The sequence below is a fragment of the Ambystoma mexicanum genome, chromosome 7p (genome assembly GCF_040938575.1).
Source record: "Ambystoma mexicanum isolate Mex_15411 chromosome 7p, UKY_AmexF1_1, whole genome shotgun sequence".
Lineage (NCBI taxonomy): Eukaryota > Metazoa > Chordata > Amphibia > Caudata > Ambystomatidae > Ambystoma > Ambystoma mexicanum.
Window position 1 is genome coordinate 58,647,759 of NC_090939.1, and position 10,706 is coordinate 58,658,464.

General features: G+C 46.1%; 1 protein-coding gene across 1 annotated transcript in view; it reads left to right on the forward strand.

Annotated features, from left to right (window-relative positions):
* The window catches only part of VTCN1 (V-set domain containing T cell activation inhibitor 1), a 234,062-nt gene that overhangs the window by 214,448 nt on the left and 8,908 nt on the right, over positions 1 to 10,706 (forward strand). The window contains exon 5 of the mRNA XM_069635769.1: positions 400 to 554. Coding sequence (XP_069491870.1) covers positions 400 to 524 — 125 coding nt within the window. The 3' untranslated portion in view covers positions 525 to 554. The remainder of the gene's footprint in view (positions 1 to 399; positions 555 to 10,706) is intronic.

The following is a 10,706-nucleotide window of genomic DNA, read 5'->3' on the forward strand; positions in this document are numbered from 1 at the left end:
TCAGATAGCACAGCGAGTAAAGCGTTCACTTCGACAGCTATGCATAGCCTGCTGACGCAGGTTCAAATCCTGGCAGTGGCAAATTTAGCCTTTCATCCTTCCAAGGTCGAAGCACTGCACACTGTGGGTAATAATAAGCAGCGGCCAGATGCCTGAGGGTTGGTAGCGCTATATAAATGTACGTTAATGTTATTATATCTTTGTAGATCTGCACGAGTCAACACAGGGGATCTGTGGCCCAGGCCATCTCGTAATATGATGATGTTTTGATCTCTGAGAATCTCATTGGCTGGAGTTTAGGTACTTCCGGTGTCATTGTATGTTTTCTGTCCAGCAATCACAGGGATTGGACTCACATTCACGCACAATTTACCAGTCTTTCCTCTCTTTCCATTTAAGACTCTGGAAAGCTACTGACGGACAGTAGTCTGCAGATCCTGAGTGCTGCCCCGCATCAATACCAAGGCTCCCACATTCAGTGCCTGCTGCTGCCAATTCTTGGCTACCTCCTAACGCTGCTCTAGACCGCCAGGAAGTCGAATCTTCAAGAACGGGTAAGGTCACCACCGCCTGCATGGTTGCCATGTGTGGGGCACATTCATTGATTGGGCGCGACGAGTACTGAAGCGCTACCCTCAATGAAAGCAATGATCCCTGTCCCAGCAGGGGGCCAGGGTGGCTAAGGTGGTGAGTGGGTGGGTGACTCATTTGGTAGATGAGTGGATGGTAAGTTGGTGGATGGAAGGCAGAGTTTATAGAGAGGTAAGTGGATGAATAGATGCATGTGTGGGTTGGTGAGTGAATGGCTGGATGGACAGATAAGGGATGGCTGGTTGGATAGGTAAGTGGATTGCTGAGTGGAGAGAAGCGTGGTTGGCTAGATATATGGGGAGTAAATACATACCTGAGTGAGTGTGTGGATAGACCGGGAGTGGGTGATGAAGTGAGGGAAAAGTGGGGTGAGTGACTGAGGGAATAGGTAGATGGATGGTGAGGGAGCAGGCAGGCCTGGGTGCAAGTGGGCAGGTGAAGGGGTCAGTGAGTGAGCAAATGGCTGTGTTGATTTGTTTGTGGATGGATGGATAATTGAGTGAGTAAACACGTAGATGAATGCATGAGTAAATTAATGAATTAATGCATGGGTGCATGAATGAATGAAATCATGGGTGGGTGAGTGGAGGCCATGTTGGATGGTAAAGTGGTTGAATGGGTAGATATGGCAGTGCATTTGATGAAGTGCGGCGCAACAACTCCAGGCATAAAAGTACATGGTTTGCATCAGCAGGTGTGATCTGTTTGTTTGAAATGAGGACCAAGCTGCGTTTGAGGTAGGCCTCTATGCGCACAAATCATTCAATTGTGGGTCCTAAGGCGTGTCTGTGTGCAGTTATGCAAAACAAGGGGGGTCTGGGACTCCCTCTACCGGCACAAACGCGGCCCATTGACTTGTTCTTCGGTGGATGGCCCCCGAGAGAGCCTCAACCAAGTCTTTAGCTCACCATCCTTTCACAGAACAGAAATGTCCACTACATATCAGTCTTTGTCCTGCCCAGAGGCAGTCCAGCACCGAAATGCTAGGCAATTCTCCTCTGAACAAGAGTACCAACAGCAACCCCAGACACGTGTTTCAGCCTTGTTGGGCATCATCAGTGAGGTGAAGCTGTGCCTCTCTTAGAACAGTGAGCAAGGGTCCACGTCTGGACTCCCCTGGTAATTTAGGGTGAAACACAAAGTTACTTAATATGCTAAACAAGGGGAGTCCCTCTACCTGCACTAACACGGCCCATTGACCTGTTCTTAGGTGGATGGCCCCTGGGCGAGACTCTACCAAATCTTTAGCTACTGTCCCTTTTCACTGAGGAGAAATGTCCCTGCATATCAGTCTTTGTCGTGCCCTGGGGCTGTCCAGCACCGAAATGCTAGGCAATTCTCCTCTAAACAAGAGTACCAACAGAAACTGTGTGCAGTTATGCGCGGTTCTCATTCTGGTCCATGTAGGCAGAGTTGTAATTCGGCATATTTGGTATGTGTGCAGCTCTCATGTACAACCCACCTCCATGCAACCACCTACACCAAGGTGCTGAGCCAAAGTCTCCATGCAGTGTAGTGTGCACAGCCTTAAAGGTGCAGCCTATAAACATGGCCAGGCAAATATAATCTGCAGTAGTCATGCAGAGAGGCTGTGCCCCCACATGAGTATCAAGAAAGCTAACCACATTGAAAGCACAAAACCAGAGGACACAACCAGTGCAGGATGCAGCTGGGTGGAGCGGCAGCAGCATGACGCACTGGTCTCCCTGCATGCACTGCGTGGAGCTCTGCCCTGCTCCATGCAGCAGGAAACGGAAGAGACAGTGCCCGTGTGTCTGGTCCCTACTCTGGAGTATCCTGTATACATGTAGAAACTTATAAAACACTAAATAAATAAATAAGATAAATAAAGATCTGCCAGACTCTCCTGGCAGCTCGTGCTTCCCATCCCCACAGCAGCTGCTGCTCCATGACATCTATAACTCGTGACCAAATCACCTTTAGAGGAGAAGAAATCCTCTACCAATTGAGGGAGGGCAAGTGCCACCAGACAATCATGGAAAAAAACATTTGCATTTGGGCCGAGGGGCTCGGCCAATCAGGTGGCTGTAAATGCAGGCGAGAACTCACTGTGTACCACCCACATTTTCCAGCCACCGGAGACACTTCCCCAGCTGGCACCATCTTGATTATAGGGAAGAAACAGGGAGCCACTCCCTGTTGCCTGCCCAGCCCCCCTGAGAATTCCCACACCCTTTCCCACCCCTCTTCTGCCCTCCCCACTTACCTGCTGAACCAGAGCTTTGTGTTCTGGTCCCGGCGCTCCCTCCCGTCCTCGCCGGACACTATGGAAATAGTAAAGGGACACGGCAGGGGCCATTTATTTTTGTTCGTGGGAGATGTTGCTTACACAAGACGGATCCCGGGGGTGCCAATTGCAATCACCCCTTTCCGAGGGTCATACCCATTGCCGGTAAAGGCCAGCCTTGTCAAAAAGCGCTGGTTGGTATGTACAGTGGGGCTGAGATGTCGGGGTTAGCCGTCTGAAATATTTTGAGTTGACTTGTGGATTTGGGATTCTGATATGTAGCGTGAAGGCAAGGGGGGCTTACAAGATTGGGACGGTGTGCTTAAGCGACTGCACCGTTGTGTTGCGGACTATGACGTGACTTGGTTGAAGAGATAGCGCTTCCAGGCACTGTTTCGTGAGGTGGATTACCCAAGGCAATGCAGCAGTGACTGAGCTGTGGTTGGATTCTCTCACAGTTTGGGCTAGGTGAGACACGTGTGTTGGAAAAGAGTACAAGCCGGGTTTTTTCCTTTGTTGAACACAGTCATTGAAAAGCAGGTGAGGTGGAGCACGGATCCTAAACCTGGGATGACCGATAGGGCGGGAAACGACCAATGGGCCTCACTGGATCCTACGTTTCCCAAACATGAGACTCATTGGTTGGAAGACGTAGGTGTGCAAGGATCTTCGAAGCGTGTACTGGGTCTCAGATCTTCGTAATTTCGTAATCATACTTCCAATGGAGTAAGCAGATCCTTGAGGAGTGCTCTTGCATTCTTCACACTTCTTCTTTTTTAACGTTTGGCTTCTAAATCCAATACAAGAATGTGGCGCCCATACAAAGAAGCGCGGTATCAGGTAATAATATCGCCACATATATGGTCGCCGTAAATAATATCGCCGGGAAAATGTCGTGGCGATATTATTTGGGTGACCATATATATGGCGACAGGGGCAAAAAAAAAAAATGGGTGGTTGCGGGGGTGTCCCCCGCATGTTCCATGCAATAATGTCGCCACAAAAAACGACCATTTTTCAGCAATACTTTTGCATGGCAATATTTTTGTGGCGACATTATTACATGGAACCAGAAGCGCCCCTTAGAAAATGAACGTGTTGGGTTTCCATCAATCCATCAATGCTAGTGTAACATTGTGTGGTGTAGCGACCTGCTGTAACTCTATAAGGTTATCCAGCTAAGAACTCAATTTAGAAACGCTTAGTTTAGTTTAGTTTAGTTTATTATTTGATAATGCGCTCCAAACCCAGGGGTAGCCGGGCGCAGCAGTAACAAGAATACTTAAGCTTAGGTTACATACATAGCAAAGGATACATACATGGCAAGCATATATACAGAAGATACATTATATATGTTATGACATATGTACAATACAGATATGCAATTATGCAGGAGATACACAATATGTGTGTCTCACGTCTTGTAAGCCGTGAGGTCATTATTGGTCAGGTCCTGGAGGAGTCGAAGAAGTTAGATGTCGTTGGTCCAAAGCCAACTTTTCACATTATGTCTGAATCTAGAGTAAGGTAGATTGGCTCTCAGTGAGGTGGGGAGAGCATTCCAGGCACGGGCAGCTCTAATAGGGAAGCTTACTCCGCCCGCTTTAGTTAGTCTATATCTAGGAATTTCAAGTAGAGAGTAGTTGGATGCTCTTGTGTAGTGAGTAGATGTTTTCCTGATCAGTCTAGCTGAGATGTATGGGGGCGCAGTGTTGTTCAGTCCTTTGTGTGTGAGCGATAGCGTTTTAAGGAGAACTCTGTTGCTGATTTTGAGCCAATGATGGTCTTTCCTGATGTTGGAAATGTGTGCTCTGCGGGGTGTGTTCAAGGCTGCTCGAAGAGCATTATTCTGTAGTATTTGCAGTTTGTTTATGACAGTTTGATTGGCACCCGCGTATAGGGCGTTACAATAGTCCAATTTGGACATGACTAAGGCATTGGCAATTGTAATACAATTGGTTTTGGACAAGTAAGGTCTGCAGGCCCTGATTAATTTGCAGGTATAAGCTGTGGATGAAGCCAGGGAATTAACTTGTTTTTGAGGGATAAGGTAGAGTCGAGGTAGAAGCCTAGAGTTTTTACCTAAGTTGCCACTTTGATTATATTGCCATCGATATTGAAGGCAAGATCATTAGGGCTAAGTTTTTTGAGGTTGGAGTCTGAACCCAAAATCAGTATCTCAGTTTTGTCGTCATTCAGGCAGAGGCCATGGGAGGCCATCCATGCCTGAATGATGAGGTAAATCTTGTTAACTAGAGCTGTGTCTTCAACAAAATTGCCAGATAGTGGTATGAGGATCTGCGTATCGTCCGCATTATTGGTATATGTTACCCCCAATCTGTCAAGTTTATCGAAGAGTGGCTTATTAAAGATATTTTACATAGTAGGGGAGACACATGAACCTTGTGGAACGCCACAGGTGATATGCATTGGGTCCGCTGAGGCTAGTGGGGAGAACACTCTCATCGTACGGTTAGCTAGGAAGGATTGTACCCAGGCTGTAGCTTCACTTGAGAAATGGGCGGCCGACGCTAGATGGTTGCATAACACTGCGTGGTCCACTAGGTCGAAGGCCGCCGATAGGTCAAGGAGGAGGAGTATAGCTGTTTTACCTTTATCCTTCAACTCGTCGATTTGTGTCTTAAGGTCGATTAGGGCCGTTTCAGTACCATGGAGTGGTCTGAAGCCAGATTGGCGTGAACCTAATAGTTGATTTGTCTCCAGATAGTTTTGGATCTGGAGATGCGCTACTCTGTCGATGATTTTAAGGAGAAATGGGACTGTGGTAATGGGCCTGTAATTGGTCGGGATGGCTGGGTCAAGGGTCTGTTTTTTAAGGAGAGGAAGTACCCAAGATTCTTTGAGGTTAGTCGGTACAGAACTGCATCTGAAGGAGGCATTTATCAATTTAGAAATGAAAGGAGCTAGATCTCTTGCTGCATCCTTAATGACTTGTGCTGGGCAACTGTCGCCTTGGCAGTTGGACGGTTTCAGCGATAATATCACCTTTTCAGTTTCCAGTATGGATAGGGAAATCCGAACGGTTTGTCATTACTGTGAGTGTCTATTCTGGCTGTATCTATGATGTGGGGAGTGTCAGTTCCAGTGGGGTTCAAGTATGCTTTCTTCTTAGCAATTTTGGATTGGAGAGTTGTGATTTTATTAGTTAATGTGTTTTGAATGCTAGTGCACCATTGTTTATCCTTGGGGACGTCATTTATTGGAGCAATTGGGTTTTCCATTTCCCAGAGGAAGGAGAAAAGCTCTTTGGAATTAGAGTTGGCCTTACTAATTCTCTCATTAAATGTATTCTTTTTAGTTTGGATTATTTCCTGCTTATATTTTTTAGCCAGGTTGTCAAGAAGAGTTTTGTTCTCAACTGAGGGTGTGTGCCTCCAAATAGCTTGGAGTTTGCGTTTTTGGATCCGTAATTCTTTGAGGTGACGGGTGAACCAAGAGTTGAGGTGCGATTCTCGTTTGCTTTTTTTCATAGTTTAATGGGGGCAATAGTGACCAAGGCTTTGGACATGGTGTTGTTGAATGTCTCCACTAGCATATTGGGGTCAATATTGGACACGCTAGCAGTGAGAGCTGGTAGGAGGAGTGGGAGCAGTTTTTCAGCTGTGATTTCTTTTTTGCTTCTAGTAGGTGGTACTATTTGTAGTTGATCTGATATGGGCGACTCTATGGTAGATGAGAAGCATATGAGGTGGTGGTCAGTCCATGTTTGTGGTAAAATATTAGAGATGGTAGGGGCACAGTTGTGGTTAGCTATCCAATCTAATGTCCGTCCTTTGATATGTGTCGGGGCTAAGACTTTTTGGGTGAGGCCATGATCGACTAAGATTGATTGGATGGAGTGGGCCTGTTTGTCTTCATTATCATTCAATCCCAGGTTAAAGTCACCTAGTAGCAGGAGCTGAGTGGAGGCTAGATAAGTCTTCCTCAAAGTTACCTAGTGGGCCTGGTGGTCTGTACACCAGCAGGACAATTAGTGTACTGTTATTAGAGATGGTTATTTTAGCAGAAAGAAGTTCGCAAGAGGTGATGGCTAGGTGTGGAGTCAGTCTTACCGCTAGTTTAGTTTTGGCAATGATGGCCAGGCCGCCTCCTCTAGAGTTGGGCGAGTCGACTCTGAGTACATTGTAATTATCTGGTATAGCAATCATGAGTGCAGGGCCAGCGGCGTCGTGGAGCCAGGTCTCAGTGATAGCGAGGAAATCAAGGTTGTGCGTGGCTAGTATGTCAGCAATTTCCGTGTTATGTGCTATGAGGGACCTCGCATTGATGAGGGTTCCTGATAAAGTGGGAGTTGTGATTTTATTTGGATGCGTCTAGGGTTAGGAAGGTTGGGTCTCTTCTGGTTGTGAGAGAGGTCAGTGTGTATTTTGGGGTGCCTTGCAGGTGCTGGGGTGAGAGGGTTAGAGTTAGAGGCAGTTAGGGTTGGTGTAGAACCATGGGGTCTGGTTCTTTTGTTTTTGAGGTCATATAAGTGTGGCAGTCTCGCTCTGAGTCGCATATTTCTCTCGTGCAGGTTGCAAGGTGTCATGTTGGTGTAGGCCATTATTATGGTGACACTGAGGATAAACCAGAGTAGGGAACTGAGTGTGAATATAAGGCCAGTCTTAAAGGCTCACATGTTGGGCGACAGGAAGTGAGGGCACCTACCTGCGTGTGACAATCCAAGCCGTAACTAGAGAACGCCTAAGTGCGACACTCGAAGCAGTAACTAAGTACGTGGAGTAAAGGCACCTAGATATAACAATTAAAGCTGTGACTAAGATACACAGAGTAGATGCGCCTAAATGCAACAATCAAAGCAGTGACTAAGAAGCATGAGGTAGAGGGCATCTAGATTCAACAGTCTAAGCAGTGACTAGAATGCACGAAGTAGCGGGCATCTAGATTCAACAGTCTAAGCAGTGACTAGAATGCATGAAGTAGCGGGCATCTAGATTCAACAGTCTAAGCAGTGACTAGAATGCATGAAGTAGCGGGCATCTAGATTCAACAGTCTAAGCAGTGACTAGAATGCATGAAGTAGCGGGCATCTAGATTCAACAGTCTAAGCAGTGACTAGAATGCATGGAAAAGCAGGCATCTAAATGCAGCAATCAAGACAGTGACCATAAAGCATGGAATAGCGGGCATCTAAATGCAGCAATCAAGACAGTGACTAGAATGCATGGAATAGCAGGCATCTAAATGCAGCAATCAAGACAGTGACTAGAATGCATGGAATAGCGGGCATCTAGATTCAACAGTCTAAGCAGTGACTAGAATGCATGAAGTAGCGGGCATCTGGATTCAACAGTCTAAGCAGTGACTAGAATGCATGAAGTAGCGGGCATCTAGATTCAACAGTCTAAGCAGTGACTAGAATGCATGAAGTAGCGGGCATCTAGATTCAACAGTCTAAGCAGTGACTAGAATGCATGGAATAGCGGGCATCTAAATGCAGCAATCAAGACAGTGACTAGAATGCATGGAATAGCGGGCATCTAAATGCAGCAATCAAGACAGTGACTAGAATGCATGGAATAGCGGGCATCTAAATGCAGCAATCAAGACAGTGACTAGAATGCATGAAGTAGCGGGCATCTAAATTCAACAGTCTAAGCAGTGACTAGAATGCATGAAGTAGCGGGCATCTAGATTCAACAGTCTAAGCAGTGACTAGAATGCATGGAATAGCGGGCATCTAAATGCAGCAATCAAGACAGTGACTAGAATGCATGGAATAGCGGGCATCTAAATGCAGCAATCAAGACAGTGACTAGAATGCATGAAATAGCGGGCATCTAAATGCAGCAATCAAGACAGTGACTAGAATGTATGGAATAGCGGGCATCTAAATGCAGCAATCAAGACAGTGACTAGAATGCATGAAGTAGCGGGCATCTAGATTCAACAGTCTAAGCAGTGACTAGAATGCATGAAGTAGCGGGCATCTAGATTCAACAGTCTAAGCAGTGACTAGAATGCATGAAGTAGCGGGCATCTAGATTCAACAGTCTAAGCAGTGACTAGAATGCATGAAGTAGTGGGCATCTAGATTCAACAGTCTAAGCAGTGACTAGAATGCATGGAATAGCGGGCATCTAAATGCAGCAATCAAGACAGTGACTAGAATGCATGGAATAGCGGGCATCTAAATGCAGCAATCAAGACAGTGACTAGAATGCATGGAATAGCGGGCATCTAAATGCAGCAATCAAGACAGTGACTAGAATGCATGGAATAGCGGGCATCTAAATGCAGCAATCAAGACAGTGACTAGAATGCATGAAGTAGCGGGCATCTAGATTCAACAGTCTAAGCAGTGACTAGAATGCATGAAGTAGCGGGCATCTAGATTCAACAGTCTAAGCAGTGACTAGAATGCATGAAGTAGCGGGCATCTAGATTCAACAGTCTAAGCAGTGACTAGAATGCATGAAGTAGCGGGCATCTAGATTCAACAGTCTAAGCAGTGACTAGAATGCATGGAATAGCGGGCATCTAAATGCAGCAATCAAGACAGTGACTAGAATGCATGGAATAGCGGGCATCTAAATGCCGCAATCAAGACAGTGACTAGAATGCATGGAATAGCGGGCATCTAAATGCAGCAATCAAGACAGTGACTAGAATGCATGAAGTAGCGGGCATCTAGATTCAACAGTCTAAGCAGTGACTAGAATGCATGAAGTAGCGGGCATCTAGATTCAACAGTCTAAGCAGTGACTAGAATGCATGGAATAGCGGGCATCTAAATGCAGCAATCAAGACAGTGACTAGAATGCATGGAATAGCGGGCATCTAAATGCAGCAATCAAGACAGTGACTAGAATGCATGGAATAGCGGGCATCTAAATGCAGCAATCAAGACAGTGACTAGAATGCATGGAATAGCGGGCATCTAAATGCAGCAATCAAGACAGTGACTAGAATGCATGAAGTAGTGGGCATCTAGATTCAACAGTCTAAGCAGTGACTAGAATGCATGAAGTAGCGGGCATCTAGATTCAACAGTCTAAGCAGTGACTAGAATGCATGGAATAGCGGGCATCTAAATGCAGCAATCCAGACAGTGACTAGAATGCATGGAATAGCGGGCATCTAAATGCAGCAATCCAGACAGTGACTAGAATGCATGGAATAGCGGGCATCTAAATGCAGCAATCCAGACAGTGACTAGAATGCATGGAATAGCGGGCATCTAAATGCAGCAATCCAGACAGTGACTAGAATGCATGGAATAGCGGGCATCTAAATGCAGCAATCCAGACAGTGACTAGAATGCATGGAATAGCGGGCATCTAAATGCAGCAATCCAGACAGTGACTAGAATGCATGGAATAGCGGGCATCTAAATGCAGCAATCAAGACAGTGACTAGAATGCATGGAATAGCGGGCATCTAAATGCAGCAATCAAGACAGTGACTAGAATGCATGAAGTAGCGGGCATCTAGATTCAACAGTCTAAGCAGTGACTAGAATGCATGAAGTAGCGGGCATCTAGATTCAACAGTCTAAGCAGTGACTAGAATGCATGAAGTAGTGGGCATCTAGATTCAACAGTCTAAGCAGTGACTAGAATGCATGAAGTAGCGGGCATCTAGATTCAACAGTCTAAGCAGTGACTAGAATGCATGATGTAGCGGGCATCTAGATTCAACAGTCTAAGCAGTGACTAGAATGCATGAAGTAGCGGGCATCTAGATTCAACAGTCTAAGCAGTGACTAGAATGCATGAAGTAGCGGGCATCTGGATTCAACAGTCTAAGCAGTGACTAGAATGCATGGAAAAGCAGGCATCTAAATGCAGCAATCAAGACAGTGACTAGAATGCATGGAATAGCGGGCATCTAAATGCAGCAATCA